This window comes from Diadema setosum, chromosome 5, assembly GCF_964275005.1.
Source record: "Diadema setosum chromosome 5, eeDiaSeto1, whole genome shotgun sequence".
Taxonomy (NCBI): domain Eukaryota; kingdom Metazoa; phylum Echinodermata; class Echinoidea; order Diadematoida; family Diadematidae; genus Diadema; species Diadema setosum.
Window position 1 is genome coordinate 690,444 of NC_092689.1, and position 22,735 is coordinate 713,178.

Below are 22,735 nucleotides of genomic sequence, written 5' to 3' on the forward strand. Positions count from 1 at the left end.
AGTCGCGCCTCTGCCGAAGGCAAATGCCTTTGCAGGACAAAACCACTTTAAACTGTACTGGTTTTCCGACGTTGAGGGCATTGATATCCTGAATAGGGAAATAGTGTGGGCAGAGTGTCCGAAAGCCAGACTAGATTTGGTACCGCATTTGGCCCAGGTTGTGTCTACAGTGAGAAAAGCCCCGAGGCACCTCGTTAATATTAAGTAACTATGTAGAATAAGAATAGTTACTTAATATTGACGAGGCTTGCCTTGATGCCGTGTGTATTTTCTGCGTCAAATTTGTACGCAAATTTGTCAAAGAATATAAAGCAACAACAACGACAAAAGTACACATCCCTGAACGAGTGGATAAAGGCGGCTCGCTCCACTCGCCGGCCAACAGGTTTGTGGGGTAAACGCGCTATACGGGGGCACGCAGAGCGAGTCGCCTTGTTTAAAGGCTAGGGGGAGGGTTGCTGTTTTGTATTTATCATGCAATTCGATAGCCCCACCTTGCCCAGTCAGATGGTAGCTAAATGTTTGGTCATGAATAATAGACTGAACCATCCTAGCAAGACTGGTGTGGACAAACACGTTCCTGAAATGGATGGATGGACACTGGTGTATTATGACCCACATGCATCCTAATTAGTTCCATGCAAAAATACTGACAAAAAAACACAATAAGGAGGCCTACCGCCCCTTCCCAGACCAACTACTATAGAGATACATGTACAGTGCCTGCTGACTCATAAAAATCGGTATGGAGGTACATTGTAAATCCTTTAATATGTGATAACCGAGATCCTACAGCAGGATAACAAGGATTTTCTTATATTAGCTGAATACTTTTCTGAATGTTGAATGACATACAATGTATAGGGTATACAATTTGTCACACATCGTATTTATATTTTCTGCTCGACTAGTTTCATGTGTTCCATATTGTTACAGTCGTGCTGGTACACTGCATAGAAGGTATTCAAGAGGTTTCTGTAACTTGTTTGTCTTCACAGGGGTTTATGAAGGTGCCTGATCTACTTCTAATAGGCTTTACTTTGTCGCCTTCCTTTGTTAGTTTACTTATCTACAAATTATTGAGTAGCGATTACTGCTGTGAAAAGAGTGATATCATCTCATGTTTTTGGAGTGCTTTAGACCATTCATTCATACCACTGTAAAGTTTCCTGCTGTCAGAAGAAGATAGTTTGTACTACTTTCATCACATTAGACTGAAGGAGCTTGGGAATGAGACTAACTCTGAATGTCAGCAGCTTCTCATAGATTTTTTTCTTTGATTTATAGTTAACATTATGAGATGACCATTTTCACAGTATCCAATGAATGTTAAAACATGTGGCACCTCTTTACCATGCAAAAAGTATTTCATGCACATATGCTGCATGTTGCTTTATGAATGTTTCTCTTTGTCACCATCTGTATCTTTCAGAGACCCTTAATAGCCACCCCGGAGTCCCCCATGATGATGAACACAGGCGTAGACTCAGGCGCCCCGCCTCAACCGGCCCAGCCGGACCCAGACTCGCTCAAGATGTTTGTTGGACAGATACCAAAGTCATATGAGGAAGACAAGTTACGGGAGATGTTTTCAGAGTTTGGTCCAGTTTATGAGTTAAATGTACTGCGAGACAAGAAGACAGGAGAAAGTAAAGGTAAAAGCTCTTTGAAGACATGTTTTTCCTCCTCTGAAATGTTTGAATATGACCTTGACATCAAGTATAATCAGCAATCAAGCTGTCTGTTTTTATGATGTAAAATGAAAACCAAGTGAAGAGAGTTTTGCACTCTTTTATTCCTCCCTTTCAAATCTGCTGGCCACGATAAATCCAATGTGAATAGTAAATTTTTGTGCCAACAGAACCCTTGAATATTTGTATGCACAGCAAAGGCTTTTGCCTCCAATTCACTCCACATTATATGTAGATGGCTCTTAATCTTGTCATGTATGATATTACAGAATGAGAAATTGACTCGATATAATGCCATGTGATACCATGAAATGATATGTTGAATGACAAATCAGCTCAATATTAATTTCCCCTCTCTCTATTCTCCTGTTCCTGCCCTTTCTAGGTTGCTGTTTTGTCACATTCTTTTCTGGTGTAGTAGCAGACAAAGCACAGAAAGAACTACACAACAGAAAAGTCTTACCTGGGGTAAGTATTGGTAGGGCCATCTACTCACTATTTCTTGTGTTTGGGCAGCCTTCATTTAGCAGTTGACACGTGTATTGTCACTTGCAAACACCAGAGGGGATTATCCCTGTTTCTGCAAAAGCAGCTTAATCCTTTATGTGCTTTGAGTGCCTATTGGCACAGAAAACCCCATAGCGTTTTACAATGTGTCCAAAGTCCCTAGCACAGAAATGGTTAGGTGTTCATACATCAACAGTGTACCAGTATTGCCTTTCAACTTTTCAAGCTCGCAAGGATTGCACATCTTTTTGATGTTGAAAAAGAGACAAGAGATAAATGTGGTGGTCTGGTGTTGGTGTCATACACATGGTGGAGTGCCTGTCACAAAGAACTCCATGGTGTTGGCTTAGCTTAAATTCTCTCACTAAAGTACTCCACAGCTAGACTTTGGTGTCTTATTTGATAGGTAAACACAACAGACAAACTCCATTTGTGGTCTGTGCATGTCTTGTCTATCAAGCATACAAGAAGCTGAAACAGACATGCTCTAAGTAGGAATGCATGTATAGGGAAGAAACCTGCAGGCTGTGAATCCATGGGCCATGCTATGCCCCAAAATTCTTTACCTACAAGCCCAAAGAAGCCATCTGTTTTTTATCATCATCTATCTATTCAAAATGTCTGCTGGATCCCCCTCCTTTGTTTTCCCCTTTTATTTTTGCTTGTTTCCCTTCAGTTCTGTATGACTCACATTTGTATTATTTGACATCACAATGCCCAGCCTTAGCTGAACATTCTCTTTTGTGTAGACTTGACTCCTCTAACTGCCTTTGTGGTAGACAGTCTCGCATATCACTGTTGTGTGACTTTGTTTAGGTGGAAAGAGAGGAAAGATTTGAGGTACAGCTTATGTTATTGTAATACTCTTTTTCAGATGTTCATTTGAAGACCTTTTTTACCTAATTGTAATGAATGAGAAACTTTGACCCACTAAAGGATAAATAATAACAACAATGTTGTTAAAGGTTTGGAACTGTTTTATTTGACAGTTTTCAATCAAACTGGACTTATTCAGAGATTGTGACCCTCCTATAATGTGAGAAAGCTACTTAACACTAACAGGATAATCTGCAGGGGACCCTGAAATGGCTGCCTATGACACTAGCTCTTGTTGTTGTGTAACTGTTAGATTTGTCTTTCACTATGTCTGAAAAGTCAAAAATATGAAGCAATAAATGTACTTTAATTAGGATGGGCTAGCAAAATATCCCTCATATATCATTAACAAAATGTGAGGAAACTAGTTGTTTTGAGAAAATGTGTAATAAATGCCATTTCACTCACAAAGCAGATATTGACCATCATGCAGAGACTATCACATTGTAAATATCAAGATTACTCTTTCATGTTCACTGATGGCCATTCACAAAGACTCACCAACTTCAGTTTGATATGTATTTAGAACTCTTTTTAGACCTGATTTGGTCTTAGTTTTCACAAATTGAATGCCTTGTTTTCACTGCATTCTCAAATACTGTATACGCTATATATTTCGCGGGGGGTTTATTTTCGCGAATTTCGCGAGTCAGGAGCTATTCGCGAAATTAACAACACGCGAAAATATTACCTTCCGAAATGAATCCCTTGCCTTGATGATACGAACATATACCATGTCACGGCTTACCGAACAGACCATACTGGCTAAGCTTGTTTACGTACGTCCACGTCTACTTAGAATACTGTAGAGAGCCAATCCATTATCGCAAGGAGACCTCTCGTCAGAAATCTAGCGCGATGGACTTAACCACTTCAAAAATTTTGAATTCCAACTTACTAGTTCGCAGAGTTTGGTAAGTTTTTTTCATGCAGTGTATAACTAGTATCATTCTTATTTGCTAGTAAGTTGAAAATTCACACTTTCTTTGCCACTTCATATTTTCTCTTGTCCCCCAATCACGAATTTAACCGCATACGAAAATGTGTGACGGCAGCAATTCGCAAAAATTTATGTACGCGAAAATTATAGCGTATACAGTATTCCAGGTTTTTGCCACCCAACATAATGAATTGTTTTGTAACTTACAAGTTGATTCATATTTAGAAAGAGGGTAAACTGGGTCACTAGCATGATGTGAGTAGACCTATTTGTTTGCAACGTGCAGTTTTAAGGGAAGAGGATGGCGAGGAACAGTGGCATGTCAACAGCACCAGTAATGTCAGCCAATTTATACATATCTGCAAACTCGAACAAATTAAATTTTGTACCCAATGTCAATGCTACAATAGCGTCTTCCTTTCAGATGGTTGTAGCTTTATACTTACCAATTGTTAATTGTTTCATTGCAGTTTCAAATCAAATGGGTAACTCTTTTTTAAAAGAAGCATTAACTATTCAGTCCTCTACTTTTCACTTATGGCTTCGTTGAACAAAAATTCCCATTAATTCTCATAATTTTTAGTAGTTGGGGATTGAAGATGAACAAGGTAGAGATGAATTCAAAGAGTTATAATGAACATATATTGGACAGCATGTCTGAAGCAAAACAATCCTGTCTTAAATATTGGTGATATCTATAAAAAAAGTTATTGACCCACTGACAAAAAAGAAAGAAAAGAAGGGCAAAATGCTGCTAGTTATACAAAGAAGCATGTTACAGTGCATGTGTATGTGTGCACTTCTTGTGCCTTGGAGTAAAATAACATGAAGCTTTACTTTCTGCGGACCTTGTGTTTGCCTTTCTCAGCTAAGTGAGAATATGACGAGGGTACGGGTGCCCCTGTCTGGTTGGTAAGGGTCTCTCTTTTAGCAGACAAGAGTTTGAGATGAAGTGAGGCCAACAGCGAGTCCTGGCCTACCAGAGCTCATTGAACTATTACCAGCCACATGTGCCATTCCCATGGCTCTACCACAATGCAGAGGTCATACAGGGTGCCAAGTATGTGAGAGGCTGATTAATACTTCCCATGGCAGTCATATTACCCATTAAGAAAGTTCTACAGTATTGTACCCATTTCATTTGAGTGTTACTTGTATACTAAGCAGTTCAGGTTACAGGTGTTACCTATTTCTATTTTGTATATATAAGCAATCCCTTGCAAATATTTTTGGTTTGATACACGTGCCAGAATCTGTGGAACTGTCTGTTTTCCTTCACATTACCACTGAGTGGTGGGTTCTGCTTTGCTGACCCTGTATTACGTGCTTGCTGATCTGCAAAATTTTTGTTTGTCCTCTTGGGATATGAACTTGGGAAAGAACTGTTGACAGAAGGGGGAAGAGAAAGAGTTGATTTGGATTTCACATTTTGTAGTATATATCAGGGAGCCTGCCTTTTTTCCCTTCTTTTTAGATTGGATGTTAAAAGTGCTCAAGTGCTGTGATATCATTTCGACAGTATGTTAGGTGGTGTAAGATTGCTCTCATCAGGCAACAAAGTTTACTGCATTGATATAGGATGGAAATCACAAAATTTCAATAATTCATAGTGTTTATATAGCGAACGTGTATGGTCATGCTTGGCTACTAGCATGTATGAATTCAATCTTTGTTAGGAAACCATATAAATTAATGATGTGACAGGGCAGTTGCAATATATTTCAGTAATGGATGATACCGGTAGTTCCTCATTGATTTCTGTCATTCCTTGCAGTGCATGTTGCAGTAATCTCATTTAATCAAATACATTGTGGATAATGGCAGTCTATTTTGATATAGGGATGCCTCAAAGACACTGCATATGATAAGTTATGTTACTGCAGTTTAGTGGTTCTTATGAATGGTTCCTACGCCTCATTGGGTAATTATTGATGACTGAGCAATCGTTGACGATCTGACGAACATACATCAAACACAATGTGTGGGACCACTAGAATATGTAACCTAGTGATTGGGCTCGTTTATGAGCAAAGTTCAAAGCCAGACTACTGCATTGTACATCAATTTTGTAAACTATTGATTGTGGACCCCATCACTTTGCTTTCAGGTGTTGGAAAAATGAAAAAAATATTACTGAAAAATTATATTCATTTCTGGTCAGTTTCCCTTTGTTTGCATTTATTAAATTTAAAAAAAAAAATTATGGGTTTCAGGCATGATCACTTATAAGTGGCATACCTTCAACAACACACAGAATATCAAGCAGCACTTGCAGATAGCGCCTCATAGCATTGGCTGCAGCTCAATGTGAACACTGAGTAGGTATAAATTAGCTGTATTGAAATCATGCATTTCATGTGTGCTGTTATGGATCCACATTGCATGATTGCATTGAGTCATGTATTGTTACTGAGCATGTACGCAGCAAATGATTGCACAAATGTCCATTTCTAGAATTTGTAGGGTTTTTTTTTTTTTTTTTTAGATGGAAGAAGTCGTAAAATATTTTTATTAATGGTTTATTTGTTACAGCTCCTGAATGTTAGCAAAGAAGCAGTTAGTAAAATAACTGTACATATCACACAATCTTGGGACACTATTGTTTAAAGGTGAGAATACTACTGTATACGCTATATATTTCGCGTGGGTTTTATTTTCGCGAATTTCGCGAGTCAGGAGCTATTCGCGAAATTAACAACACGCAAAAATATTACCTTCCAAAATGAATCCCTTGCCTTGATGATACGAACATTTCAGTACTAGTCTAGTATACAATGTCACGGCTTACCGACAAGACCATACTGGCTAAGCTTGTTCACGTACATTGCACGTCCACGTCTAACTACTAGTACCGATATACACAGCCCAGTCGCTGTAAGTAGCATTCGCACAGCACAGCAGCATCTTGGGGTGGTCGGGCTAGTCCACGTCTAGCCTACTTACGAATACTGTAGAGCCAATCCATTATCGCAACCCCTCGTACCACTCGTCAGAAATCTAGCGCGATGGACTTAACCACTTCAAATATGTTGAATTCTAACTTACTAGTTCGCAGAGTTTGGTAAGTTTTTTTCATGCTGTGTATAACTAGTATCATTCTTATTTGCTAGTAAGTTGAAAATTCACACTTTCTTTGCCACTTTATATTTTCTCTGGTCGCCCAATCGCGAATTTAACCACTCGCGAAAATGTGTGAAAGCGGCAATTCGCGAAAATATATGTACGGGAAAATTATAGCGTATACAGTATTATTCATAGACGTTACCTGTGAGGATAGGGAGGTGTTGTGGGTTTACCCAGTCCCATGTTTTCTACTGTGTAGGGACTCCGTAGGAAATCGGGTAGGGTGTAGCAGTGTAAGGGAGATAATTATTGTAGGATATTCATCACTTCCTACAGACCTAAACCCTTGTCTCACCTCCTTCACTTGGGACTTCACCTTCAACTAACCTTACAAGGTTATCTGGATGTCTCTCACTTCATCTCACTATTCCATCTATCCTTTGCCTTCTCTCTTCCTTTCCATGCTGTCAGCTGATGTCCCATTCACACTGCAGAGTAAATCTTGTCTATCAGAGCACAACGTTTCAGCATGAAAAAAAAAAAGATGTGCATTTATGGCTAACTTCTGTTCATATGGTTTAAGATGCAAAATATTTGCTTGGTTAAGGAAAAGAATAATTAGATGAAAGAAAGTAACATATTTTTATGCCTCCGCCACGAAGTGGTGCCAGAGGCATTATGTTTTCGGGTTGTCCGTCCGTCCGTCCTTCCGTCCGTCCTTCCGTCCGTAATGAATTTTGTGGACAGCGTAACTAAAAAACCTTTTGAGGTATCCTAATGAAACTTGGCATGTATGTGTATTAGGGGGTGAAGTTGTGCCTATCAACTTTTGGGTGCACATGCTCAAGGTCAAAGGTCAAAAGGTCAAGGTCAAATACGTAAAATTTCACTATTTCCACCATATCTATGCAATGCCTGAAGATATTTTCTTGAAACTTAGTGTATACATGTATTACCCAATTAAGATTCTTTGGTGAAAGTTTGGGGTCATGAGGTCAAAGGTCAAGTAAAAGTATTAAAACTTAACTTTTTTCTCTGTATCTTGGAAATTGTTCAAGGTATCTTCATGGAACATAGTATATATACATGTACTGACTGGCAGTGAATATCTAGAGAATTTAGGGTTCATGGGTCAAAGGTCAGGGGTCAAAGGTCAAGGGCAACACTTCAAAATTTTACTATTTCCCTCATATTTATGCAATGCCAGCAGGATTATCTTTTTTTTTTTACACTTGGTGTATGCATGTATAACCTAATAGAGATTCTCTGGAAGCTTTCTTTTTTCTTCTTTTTTTTTTTTTGTTTGCCTTAAAGTTCAAAAGGTCAAAGATCAAGGGAAAGTGCTGAACTAACTTTTTCCTCCATATCTCAGAAGTGGCTCAAGTTATCTTGAAACTTACTACGTATTTATGCATGTTGTGCCTGACAGTGATTATCTTATGAATTGTAGGGTCAAAGGCCAGATGAAAATGGTAACAATGAACTTTTCATTATAGAAATTGCACTTTTTCTCCATACCTTGAAAATTACTCAGTGCATACACTTATGAATGGGTCAAAGTCAAGTTAAAGTCCTTAAATCCCCAAGTACATGCTCTCCTATTCATCCAATTCAACCTAGGTCAAGGAAGGTGAACATTCAACACATTTGTGACAAGCATGTCATTTTAATATTTTGCCAATTATGTGAAACTGTCATCACACATTGTCTACATGTACAATAGACCTATTAGGAGAATCGTGCATTATGGCGGCGGCATACCAGTCGCCTTAGCGACATTTCTAGTTAAAAACTAATTCTCTTATAATTGTCTATATATTTAATGTGCACATAGATCATTATTTCAGTGATTTTGTACACGTGGCCACAATAAGCACATAGAGAGAATATTGTATTGATGAAGAAACTTTGTCAGGAAGCACAAAATGTGTTATGAAGTATCCTGTAATAAAGAAGTCAAACAGCATCAAAATGTTGCAGATCATTTATCTTTCTGTCATGATTTCTCTCCCTTTCAGAGTTGTGCACCCACATTCTTCTCTGCTACGGTATTTAGTAATGTGTCTGCAATGTAATTCAGGCAATGCAATATATATTCATGTCTTTGGCCTTTTGAAGCAGGTTCCGTACCTTCAGCATGTCCTTTTTAGGCTGAGGTGTGCTGGTGCATACATGTCTCTCTCTCACTAATTGTATCTTGCAAGAGAGCTCAACACTGGTACCTCATCATTCAAGCATAGCGCATAGCAGTTTATACGATATGAGGTTTATATTGTTCATAAGGAATTAATGGTAGAGAATAATCACAAACACGTGTGACCCTTGTTTCTTTAAACTTCCACTCTTCATTTTTTATAGCCCAGTCAGTTGTGGTACTGAGCTTGGGGGCAGCTATTTTTTTTTTTTTTCAGGCATAACGACCCTGCTGTTCCAAACATGCGGACTCTAAAATTTCTGTGAGTCTTGTCTGGGGGAGATTTAATTTAACTGCTGCTGTGTCCTGAACTTTTGAAGCAGGCACCTGGCATTGCTAGGTAAAATGTTACAGGTCACTGGGTCAGGCTAATGGCAAGTTCCTTTCATGCAAAGGGGTTTCACACTTCACAAGATCGCACTCGTAATTAGAATTCTGAAACCCATATTTAAATTACTTATCTTGTGTAATTATAGTGTATTTAGACACTAATATGGGTCTCTTGCTAGTAGTAACTGAAAGGAAGAAAAAAAAAAGAAGAATCCCATACACTAGCTGTGTTACAAATCCATAAGTGACTTCTGAATATTCTTGATTAAAAACTTTACTTGTGTTTGAATAAAGCACTCCCTAGTATTCTGAATTATTGCTGCGTTTCAGTGTGAAAGTAGTAATAATCAAATCATGTATCTGAAATCAAGAATAAATCATTTCTTTAACTGAATGTTGAGTATGCATAAATCATACCATTTTTTTAATGTCATTGTTTGGTACTATCTGTATTCTAAACCAAAGAAATTATTTGACAAGACTGTTCTCTTTATTTTGAAATTGTATTGAATTTGAATAAATGGAAGAAGGGGAATGTAATTAGACTTAATTAAGGAGAGTACTGAGCAGTCAAGTTCATGTAAGGTCAGGTGTCAAGGTCTTGGTCCTGTTTGTACGTAGAGATGACGTGAGTGAAAATGATCCAGCCATCTGATAATCACTCAGGATGGATCTACCAATGACTAAGCTTCCATGAAATGAGTTATACTCAGGTTTGTCTGGACTGATGTCCTCACAGGTTTGTGAAGGCAGGCTTGAAGAATGTTAATTGGATCCTAAGTACATGGCTCATTATTTAATACAGCTCCTAATCCACCCAGTTCTAGCCTGCATCCCCCTGTTTATTGACCACCACTTCGTAAAATGGTAACAGTGTTCTTACGCTCCAGTAGTAAGTAAGGAGAGCTTTCTCTAATTGCATTTCTGAAAGTGCACATTCCTTTTCCTGCTTCGTTGCCAGTTGACTGCATTATCTTGTCCTCCTGCCCTGGTGCTGGTCTCTTTTCCCTATCTCATCAGCTTTCCTAGTATCATCTGCATCTCTGGAATGCAGTGCCATCCTAGTTGATGTGATCCCATCTTTGGAGCCATCCCTGCTTGCTCTTCCTCAGCCTTCCTCTCTTTTCTCACACCTTTAGCCTCTTTCCCTTCCACTCGCTAAACACTTCCAGTCCACATGATGTGAATGATGGCATGTGATAAAGGTGCTGAGCAAAACTTGTTCTCAATCCTGTAGTGTGCACACCTAGCTCTGAGCTCTGATTAATGACTCATCTTCTAACGTATTATTCAGATATGATTCTTGACCCATACTTTGATGATATGGTTTGAAGGTAAAATGTTTCCTGGTAATACATGCTCCATCAGGAAATCTCCTGCTGCCAATTTCACATCACTAAATATTTCTGCACAGAGATCTGTGTTTATTGGTTAGCTTTTTAAATGAGAGGGGCCAGAGATGTTACACCATAAGTTTTCATGTAAAAATATCAACTTGTTCCATTACAGTCATGACATTATTATTGGAAACATTTGGGTGTTTTTGTGCAAATTTTAGTCGCTATCAGTATTTAGCCATACGTGTACTGTAAAACGAGGAATGTTCATGTGCATTTTAATTTCGCGAGTGCCAAGATTCACGAAATTAAAATGCACGCAAAATTTCTTGTCGACACTATATGCATTGAACACCAGTGGCAATTCACAAAAATTTCATACCACATAAAAGGCCGTTGGCTCCAATTCGCGAAAATTTCGTGCCGCAAATATATCATGTTTTACAGTATATTATTATCCCTTAAAGGTAGGGGATACCTTTTACAGACCTCCCAAAATGCAGCAAAACATTAAATATGAACCTCAGGGGACTTGTTTTGGCCACTGCTGAGAAATTTGGAAGTCAACAGTTATCTACAATTTGAATAATGCACAAAACTCAACTACTCAGTAGTTTTGTGTGTCAGCGACACTTGAGCCTTTTTGTTGCAATCTTCTGTATTTTTTTATCTATAAACACAAATCTAAAAGTATAAGAGCTGATGTAATAACACATAGAGTGTGTGGCAAGAATGTATATAGAAATGTTTGTAAGTTTTAATGAACTTTCTTCACAAAATATACATGATGGACACACATGCAGTGCATGGGTCTGCAAAGGTAGCCTAGTAATGTACTGGAATTTACGGTGAGCCCCGAAAAAATTCAATTCAAAATCTAAAGGTCAATAAAAATGTACTAAATGTTACCTTCCACTTTCAATACTTTATGGGAGTTTCTAAAATGGTACTCTCTTCAACATACCACTGTATTTATACAACTCTTCATTTGAGGCATGCAAATGGGATTCCCTACCTTTAAAGATGTAATGGTAATTCATACATTAAAGGGTGTGTACAGTTCTGGTCGAGGTGAAGATTTAGCTTTTAACGTTTTGCGAGATATTCAGAAAATACTCTATGAGATGTCACAGAGCATGCAATTCTAAGGGGTATCAAAAGTTTATTTGATGAAAATCGGTTTTGAAATGGCTGAGATATCCAAAAACAAGGTGAAACCAGGGAGGTGGAAGCCCACCTCCCTGGTGAAACAAAGAGATCCTAATAAAGTTGTGGCCTGTCGCCTTTTATTATTATCACTTTTTTGGATATCTCAGCCATTTGAAAACCAATTTTCATCAAATAAACGTTGAATCCTTCTTAAAATTACATGCTCTTTCATATTTCATAAGAGGTTTCTCATTATCTCACTTAAGAATGATCAAAACATGAATCCCCACCTCAACCAGTACTGTACAGTCCCTTTAACTGCAACTGCAGGTTGACAAATAAGTGGCATTCCTTGTTGATTATTTATTTTATAATATGCTTACCAATCTTTAGCACCATTCTGTTGGAGGCATTTAAAAAGTTATCGATTTGTGAGTTAGGTGGTAGACTTCAGATTCTCTCTTGGTGGGGTAGGAGAGGGGGAGGGGAAGGGAGGGAGAGATATCTGTTAACAAAATTATAAAGTGTCAATCTTGCCAATGCCTTGTTGAAAGATCCAATGACAGCGTGGCAGGCCCCTGGGAAGACACTGGCCATTGCTCTTGACTCATAGGGGTCAAGATAAAGGTCACACAGTTGAAAGGGGTCAGAGCAAGAAAGTGGTCAGATCAATCCCACAGGGCTCTCATTCCTCTTCCCACATACTTAAAGGTGCATTGTCACTCTCAAGAACTATGCCACTTATACACCAATTATATATCCTGGTAAGTTACAAGTACAGATTGTACTACATTAAGCAAGTACTACAGTAGGCTCAGGAGCTTGGTAAAAATATACAGCTACTAGTGCCATGATGAACATGCAAACCAGAGCTCTGGCATCAGAATGCTTTCCTTTCCCAAACCGCATATTTCCTATGACATCTAATCAGATCAGGTTATCCTTTTTAATCATCTTTTTTTGCCACCTGATATAAATCAGAGATTTCGCCGATTATCGACACGTGACAGTTGTCATTTGCTCTGTCGTAATATTTTGATTTAATCTGTGTGCGTCTTTGTTTGTTGTTATTGTTTTTTTTTGGGGGGGATGGGGAGATTGTAGAACATGGTATTAAGGTAATGAAGAGGTAGTCTTCAATTTCAGTATTTCCGCAGTTGTTGAATGAACAAACTGTATTGTGTTTGAAATGTAGTCTCTTGCTTTTAGTTTCACTTCACCCAACAGATATCTGTATTACACTGGAAAGAAGTTTGAGAGGAATACCTCAACTTCTTGTGATTAGCTATATGCCATTTCATTGCAATGAGGTTATTTTTATTCTTTTTTTTTTTGTTCATCACAACTACATAGGCCTATATAGGAGGGTTTCAGCAAAGTTCTTTTTTGTGGCAAGAATTATGACCATGGCCTGTCTCAAGTCATGCACTAAAAGATATTTTGATATGAAGAGGATTGATGCCTTTAAAATGATGATATCTGGAGTGTGGAAAACGGTCTTCATTGGGCATATAGATATGGAATAGCTGTTACTCCAATGGGGAAGGATGATTTCTCACTATGGAGGTCCTGCTGGATTACTTTGCCTGAGCTCAAATTTCAGTATAGTCTCTTGGAACTTGCTCCCCTCTCTACTCTACTCTCTTCTTCCCTTCTCTTTCCTCCTTTACCTTTCCCAATATTTTTTCCTTTCACCTTTATCTTTATTATTAACCAATGATAGTATTCATCCTCTCAATATTAACCATCTATTACTATATCTCACTTCCTTCTCCTGTGTGTGTCAAGATTATCTTTCTTCCGTTCTCTCAGTCCTTCCTTGCCCTTCCCACATTTTCTCTCTTCCTTGGATGATCTATTTATCAGACTCCAGTTCTAATCATGTCTTTGCTCTCTCCGTCTTCCCCCGAAGGGGTGAGATTTGGGTGAGAAGTGCTCTGTCGAATCCAGTGGGGTGGAAAATACCAAGCGAAAAATATGATTAACGGGAGTATGCTGCCAACAGACAGGTCTCTTTCACACATGTGCAGCAGGGAATTCAGGGGCTTCAAGGTGACATGTTGTGTATGACCATTGCTGGGTGCTCTACCTTGAGCATCAAAGATGATCATTAATGGGCTGGACTTAATTTGCAATATGATCATGAAAGGGAAACTCAATGCCGTGCATGCCATGTATGTATATCATCACTTCGTTCCAAGTTCGGATATAGTGACACTTTGCAGTTTTTTGCAGATGATTAACTTGTGGCAATTAGTGGACGTGGTCATGAAGTTTTCCCTGGAAGGCATGTAGAAAGAGTTGACTCACTTAATATAGGACATAAACTTAAACAATCAACCCATATTGCGGCATGAAATTCTTACAGAGATTTAACTGCCAACATCCATGCTTCAGAATTAGCTCACCCTCTGTACCATAGAGTATACCCCCTCATCCCTCCCCCCCCCCCCCCATTTCCTCCCCCACAATAATAATAATGGTAAAAAAGTTTGGCTGTACAGAATGTTGCCAGTGTGATGTACAGTGTAATGCAGCGGGTTGGTTGATGAAATCTGTGGAAATTGGTGAAAAAGTCTAGTGTAGTATTTCCCAGGGCTGGAGGTATTATGATATGGAGGACAAATTGGGATAAATTTTTGTGCTCTTTTTTTCACCCTGTCTGGATTACCTTCCCCAATCTTGCGTGAGATGAAGCCAAAATTAGCCGTGTTATTGGATTTCAGACCAGCTCCACAGGCCCAATTAAGAGGATGTGAGCAGGGTGATCTGCTAGATTCCCTTTTGGAATAATGAGGAGATGGGATGCATGGGGGAGAGTCTCCACAGGGGTGCCTAGGATGTCATTTCTCCAAGGAAGAATTCCACTACTCAGGGGCAGTGTTGTCAGAAGTGCATCGCTGTAGTACAGAGCTATATTAATTACTAGCTTGCTGTGAAATGATATGCTTGAAGTCAGTGACGCTGTGGTTGTGTTGTGACACAAAATAGGGAAAAGGATTTATATGGCAAAAAGACATGAGTAGCTTTGACAGGATGTTGATATCATAAGATGATGTACGATTGTTTCTAACCCTAATGTGCCAACAGAACTGTGAAGCTAGTTCCATGATGCTTATACCTCCGTGCAAGGTTTGTTATAAAGCGATGAGGTAACAGGATGAATCTTGTATTGTCAATCTGCCCAAGGGAGCTAGAGAGAAAGGTGGAAGCCAGTGAACAACAGGCTCATTGGTGCCTGTAATCTGACCTGTACGCTACAATGGGCATTGATGACTGCTAGAGCACATGAAAGTGGCACTGTAAGCTGTGCTTGCATTAACATAGCATATTATAGGTAAGGGGTGAATGAGATTGGTAACCATGGTAACCAAAACTCAACTTTTCTTAAAGGGATTGAATGAGACCAAATGTTTGTTCATCTTAAACTGACAACAGCAGAACTCTTTCAGAACTCTTGGCCACCACATGTGTGTGTACGTGAGCTGTTGGAGTCAGTCTGCATAGTTTATGGCAAAAAGAAGTGGTACCATTTTATAGTTCTTTATTCATTATCTGCTGAATTAAATGAATTCATGTATTATATCTTTACAATTACCACAAATATTTTGATACAAAGTCTGTCACGGAAATATTAGCCATGATAATACTATGATAACTATGTTGGAATGATACCTCGTCTTTTTTCCTTGTGCTGCTAGCATATTACCAAAGGCTGAATGCAAAATCTGTATCCCAAACAAAACAACAACTAAATTATAGAATGTGTGCAGTGAACATTTTAAGTAGTATTGCGTGCATTTCTTTTCAAGGAAAGAAATGAAAAGAAGAGATGTTAAGTTAACATGTTCATTGTCGAGGAAGTAAGGCAAATTGGCAACCACATTAAAGACACTGGCAGTCAGAGCGCACACTGCAGTCGACCTTCACAAGACGAAACAGGCAGTCCTCCCAGGTAAGGAAGCAGTTTTAGCATCATACCCCACCTCCATCACACTGTGTCAGGCAGAGATGATAATAGGGCACCATGGAAGAGAAGCACACCTTGGGCTGAAATGCCAAAGGTTTTGCTGCAGGTGGCTTTTTCTTTCTTGCTTTCTTTCATTTTTTTATACCCAAGAGGATAACCTGAAAGAGAGAGAGAGAGAGAGAAGTAGAGTGAAATGAGCTCTCCTAGAATTGAATGAATTGGAGAAGGGGGATGGAGATGAGGGAATGGATTGACTTTATCTTGGCTGGCTGAGAAATAAAACATTTCCTCTCGGGCGGTCATTAATTTACCATAGTAAGGTTCGTGTATACAAACCAAATGTACTCGTAGTCTCACAGACATCTCTTTCGCACAGCTGTGGAGGCACGTTTCAATGGATGCAGTCATGACATGATAGCCTTGTTATGTTCCAGCTTTTTGTCCAAACGACTGTCCCCGTTAGAAATGGGTGTGCGTTTCGGTCTTTCATTGGGATTCTGCATTTTATGAGGGATGAGGGAGGCAGAGGGAGGGAAATGGCTGTGTGTGTAATACAAGACAAGTATGCAAGATTACTGTGGAGCTAAACTGCAATAGCACCTTCACTGATCACAACCACACTTGTCAGGGAGAAAGAGAGAGGAGATATCCATTCTATTTGTCCATTTGGGGATGATGGAATGGCATGGACAGAAATAGAGGCTAGGAAAAGTGCAAAGGGAAACTGGAAACAATGGCCAGCCTGATGAAGCTCCTGTCTAGTGCCTGGAGGAGCCGTTTTCAGTCGTGAATGACGCAAATGCGGGCAATAAATAATGCACCCTTCATCCATCTCCATCCCCTAGCAGCATAAGCCTGTGCCAAGCCTCAGGCCCATTCATGGACCAGCAAGATGAAGGAGTCACATCTCTAGTGACTCTACTGTTACCTGCCCAGGGCCGGCCAGGGCTGGCCAGGGGATGGATTAAGGGAGATTGGCAGGTTAGTTTAATGCTGGGTCGAATGTCCTAACCTTGCCCAGCACAATGCCATGTATGTAGGTTCATTGGGGATTTAATTTGACTCTGTGTGCATACATTATGCAGCTACAGTGTACAGTTATAACAAATGATGTTAGGTCATACCTTTGATTTGTTTTCCTCAGTTCTCATATGAGAGCTCACTTGACGATTGATGGAAGTCACAATTCCCCAAAATCACCTAACTAGAAATCAGTTGATTTTACAGGGAAATAATTAGTGCAATTCATTATGTCATCCTATATTAAAGAGAGAGTATCTGCTATGACCTACATAGTGACTTCATTTCAGACATTATTTCATCTTCAGGCAGTCGTAGAACATGCTGGAGTACTGTTAAAATCGGTTATTTCATCATACAGATATTTTCATAAATGACCAGATCACAGACATTTTCACAAGATATGTTTTCCCAATTTTGATACGTAGGCTATCATAAGTGCACCAGTACTTGTATGTTTGCAAAATGTTCGCATGTTGTTTCGGTATACTGTAGTTTTGGTTGAGATGGGGATTCAGGTTTGAACTTGTGTAAGATAATTAGAAACCACTTATTGAGTATATATATTATTAGAGAACATGCAATTGTAATTGAAAGTTTGTTTGATGGAATTCACTTTTGAAATGGCTGAGATATCCAAAAACAAAGTAAAACAAAGTGGTCCTAATAAAAGGTGGATTCCACCTTTTATTAGGATCTTTATTAGGACCAATTTGTCTTTGGATATCTCAGCCATTTCAAAACCAGTTTTTATCACATTCACCACATAAACTTTGAATTCCTCTTAGAAGTGTATGTTCTTTAATATTTCATATTAGTGGTTTCTAATCATCTCACAAAAAGTTAAAACCTCAATCCCCATCTCAACCATAACAATACCATCCTTTGTGGTGATGTGTGAAATTCACAAAAATCAAACCCTCTTGAAAATAACACATTTTACAGTACTATCAAGCCTTTTGTTCTTTATAAGGTTTGAATGACCTAAAAATTCAATGAAAGGAGGAGAAAGTTCAGTTCATGATTACAATAAAGCACAAACTGAGAAATATTGATGAGGTTATCATAGAATGTCTAAGCCAGATCCTCCCTATCACCAAGTATAATTAGTAAAACTGAGTTTCTGATTTTTCTTTTGATTTTTTTTTTACTGGCTTTGCACCATTTTTGTGAAGAAGCAATCTTTCTTAATATGTCAAGTTCCTGTCACAGTTCAGCTGATGATATTGATATCAAGAAATACTGTATTTAGGATGAATTGACATGCCTGAAGCAGATGTGTCAACTGGTACTTATCTGATAGTATTTTTGTGTACTGTGTTGTTGGGGAGGGGGGGGGGGGGGGTTTACCAGAAATACTGCATGTTACATGGAAAATTGTGTTTTTCCACCAGAAATATGTTTTCACCCCTCAGAATACTCTAATGCTGTTTATACATGGTAGGCATCCTTGCTCAAGTAGCCCATTATAGTTCTGTATGAAATCTGTAACTTTATTTGATTGGTGAAAGGACTAGAATGATTTCCATGGTAACTGAGGTGTTATTTTAGGATGAAACAAGCTTTTAAGGCATGATAAAACTTTTTGTTTTCAATTATTCCACTTACATACTATTCTCACATTTAGTATTTTTCAGAGTTCTAAATTGATTGTGAGGTATGGAGTGCCATTCTTGTTCTTGTTGTGTTGTTAATGCATCACATAGATGTACGCTTGTGTTGCTTTGTAGCTCCTTCATGAGTTGTCATGCCCAGCCAAGCACAGAGTGATGCACGTTGGCATTTACAGTGTGCCTGTGAAGGGACAATGCGCATATTCCCTATTCATGTGATTTCTCTCCAGGAGGTGGAAGTATACTTAGCTGCTCACATAGGAAACTGGCAGTTTGGTCAAGAAGTATGCCTTAAAATGAATGTCAGGCATTCAATTCACTTCAGTGTTGGATTTAGAGAAGGAAGGAAGAATGGAAAGAGAAGAAGAAGAGAGAGAGGAGAGACTGTATTTGAGTACCCTGTGTACCTCTAACTGTCCAAAAGATCCATCAAGTTTGTGTATAAATAGGAGACACAAGGAAAGGTTTATGAATTAATTGTAGCATTTGGCATCTCTTTATCTTATGCATGAGACATTGGCCTGATGAGGGTGTAGCTCAAGCTCAGAGGCACAAATGAGACCCTTCCATGTATCAGAATTTCATTGTAAGTTGTGTATGGTCTTTTACAGGTGGTACATTAATACATGGCAATACACAAGAATTGTTTTCAGCCGTTTTGTAGGAGAAAATGCCCCAATGCTAAATCATAGAATGGTAAAGTAAGTTTTCTTTTTGTTTGGACAGGAGATATTATTTTTTTTTTGTTGAAAAGGCTGGAAGAAAAGCAGAGCAGTTGACTGGTGTATTCTAGCTCTCAGTTTCACAGAAAGCCCCCTCAGAGAAGAGATGTGTGTGGTTTAAAATTCCAAGAGAAATTATTGTATTATATTGCAAATTTTGTGAGTCAAGTAATACCAGTTTTCATGAAAGTATGAATTCAAAATGTAACCTCCTGTAATACCACAGGACCGAGGTGCAGGGCACATTGTATGCAATATATCCCAACTTGGTGCTTTGAAAAAGAGATAATACAGGGGAATCCCCTTTTAGTCAGGTCAATGGTCCTGCTACTCATCTACTTATGTACTTCTCATTCAGCTGCTGTGGTTCTTGGAATAGCGAGGGACTAGTGGCTTGAAAAGAAAACGAACAATGGCTCTGGTACTTGCACATGCTTATACAAACATATAGTAGCTTGTGGGATGAAATTATGATTTTGTGTAGTAGTATATCATTATGTATAGTTCCAGTACAAGTGTTTTGGCCTTGTACAAAATGCATATTTAACATATGGAATATTTATAACTGTTAATCAAACATGTGCAAGGATAAGTGCTGACTGAACGACCAAACAAGAAGTCCTTATGCAATGAACACTGTCACATTGAATGCGGCTACATAATTTTTTCTTCTGCATTCGTAGAATGGTGGCAAGACTCTTTATACACAATCATGAATAGATATGGCTAGAGGGGGAGAGAAAAGGGGAGTAAGATCAGAATGTGGGGACAAATGAGTTGTCTTGTTCAAGTGTTTTCTTTCCCTTTTTAAGTCTATGATTCAGTCAATAGACATAAGAACATGTGACAGTCGGTTCTCAGAAACTAGTTGTACTCCCTACAGACGCTCTGAATTTTATTGTTTTAGAGGCTTTGGAGGAGTGGCTTTTATAGACTGTATTATATGGTAATATATATACAAATTTTCGGCATTCTTGTTCACAAAAATTGCTTTAACAACCTCAAAGCCCGCTGAAGACTTGCCGTGCCTTGCAATTGATAATAGAGACAAGTAAATTCATGCCTAAGAAACTTAATACTCGATATCACATATAACTGTAAAAACTCAAGTGGCGGCAGTTCTATTCCATTTCCATGACGAGTCAACAATGTTGTACCAGTATACAGCATGAGCTCTATTTGATAATACACAGAAAACAAAAGCTTCAATAATTTTGTAGACTTTCTGAACAACTGTTAAGTTTGGGAAAGAAATTATCAACTGTAAGCTCTGTGATTAATGCATTTATGCCCTGCCCTGCCGCACAGTAACCCCATATTACCAGTTAAGTGCACAAGTGAATCCAAAAGTCTGACCCCATTTGACTTCTGAGCGTTGCGTGTGGGTGCGTAAGATCACCTCAACCATTTGCGCGTAGTGTACAGCCATAACGCAGTGTACGTACCTGACAGCTAGCAACTAAACATTGAGGTGATATATGATAGGGAGAATTATAGAGAGCAGGTGAATGCAGTACCTCATTACTAGGCTGTAGGATAAGAAACATCCATAGATTTTAATACATTATCGAAGTGGTCTATTGTAATCTTTTTTTACAGTTATACGTACGCCATTACATGGGGGGAAAGAGGAGATTGTATTCTAATATTGAGGTTTGTACACAAACATTAGGTGCTTGTGGCTGTTGTGAATGACAGAATCATGGAAATGACTGACATTCTTCCTTGAGTCAGAGTTGGAGATATTTCATGATAGATTTGAATGATGTCTTGCAGTGTCTGTATTCAGAGACTACAAGGCATGTGGAAGTCTTTAAGACTCCTATGCATCCATCAATTATTCATGCAGGGTACTCTCAAGACTTGCTGGGGTGTGTGAAGGTCAAAAATAGGATATAACTGTAGGGTATGTACATTCATTCCAGTGCACTGTGCTCAATTTTGGTGAAGGATGTTAGCAAGCCAAAGGAGAAGTCTTCTTGATATGTTCCTATTCAGTTGTTCCACTCAATATGTGCATGCTAGTTGGATCAGTCTTTTCCCTATGCCCATCAGCAAAGTAGATTCTAACTTAGAACTGATAGTCCACGTGGGTTAAAATAGTTTGTGTAGTCATGATTAAAACCAATGTAAGGAGCTGGATGATATCAGTCATACATTTTGTTATGGGAGAAAGTTATCTCCCAAACCTAGCCCGCACCGTGGTAATCATCATTACATACTTGTTCCATATGTCTAAACAAAATATACACATGAGTGGTACAAAGCATTTTTGGTTTTGACAGTCACTCATCGTGTAATAGTCTCGAAGCTAGCATTAAAAGATACATTGTAACTATTTTCACATCCAGCAAATGAGCAAATGGATGATTAAAATAGTTGGTCAAAGTGAAGATTCAAAGATATTTATGTAATGTTTATCAAAATTTTGTTAGCACCTCTTTAGGAACTGAGGGTATGACTAAAGTTTGTAGATATCTGTGTGTGTGGGTCATCTCTGCATTTTCTGTGAGATAAAGGCAATGCAGAATGGATATTAGTTGTTTTAGTATTAGTTTTTTGTTATGCACTTTCATAAGTTGTATGCAAACAACATAAGGGACAAGCAGAAATGTACAAACTTAAAAAAGGTGTATACTATAGGCAATCACTGAAGTAAGTAACTAATTGTAATAATTTATAAGAAAAAAGAAGAAACATGCTTAGCCTTCAGCAGTACAGTGATATCAAGGATTCATTTGAACAGACAAGAGATAAAAATGTGTGTGTACAAAGGAATTCAAAAAAGAAAAAGAGCTTATTAATGGCACAACATGGAATGTGTTGTTATATTTCTTTTTCCCAAATATGAATTTACACAGCACAGGGCAAGATGATGTGTTGTGTTTTCCTGGTGGCTGAGATCTTTAAAAGCAAAGGCTAGTAGATGCTGTTTACCACAGCTGTCAGGAGTTTCATATCTTAGTAAGATGATATGGCTTTTAAATTTCTCTGTTTCTTCCAGTCCATTCTGCTGTACCCGTAGTAAGCTATTCATGACTACCAGGTTTACCGTACGTGGAACAGGCTTTTCTGGGTGCTTCTGTTTCTAGGTGTTTTTCTTGCTCTGTATCATACATTGTACTACAGATGATAGATTCTTACAATTTGAAGCTTTATGATATACAAGTCTACATCTAATCTACTGTAATCCCTCAACCCCCATTTTCATCTGGTGAAGTGATATGTGTGGACAGATTGTTCTTGTATATCCTCCAATGTGGAAAAAGTTGCAGTCACTCCGTGTAACACGGTCATGAAGGCCAAACCAAATGTGAAGTAGA

The 22,735-nt window shown here is 38.6% G+C and overlaps 1 protein-coding gene across 15 annotated transcripts in view; it reads left to right on the forward strand.

The window, feature by feature from the left end:
• LOC140228490 (CUGBP Elav-like family member 1-A) overlaps positions 1–22,735 on the forward strand; it is a 135,377-nt gene that overhangs the window by 67,642 nt on the left and 45,000 nt on the right. For 13 of the 15 annotated variants that reach the window (XM_072308707.1, XM_072308716.1, XM_072308714.1 and 10 more), the window contains exons 2-3: positions 1,433–1,655; positions 2,077–2,159. The exons of the other annotated variants lie outside the window; for them this stretch is intronic. In XM_072308707.1, the coding sequence (XP_072164808.1) occupies positions 1,433–1,655; positions 2,077–2,159 (306 nt within the window). The remainder of the gene's footprint in view (positions 1–1,432; positions 1,656–2,076; positions 2,160–22,735) is intronic. 15 annotated transcript variants of the gene reach the window in all.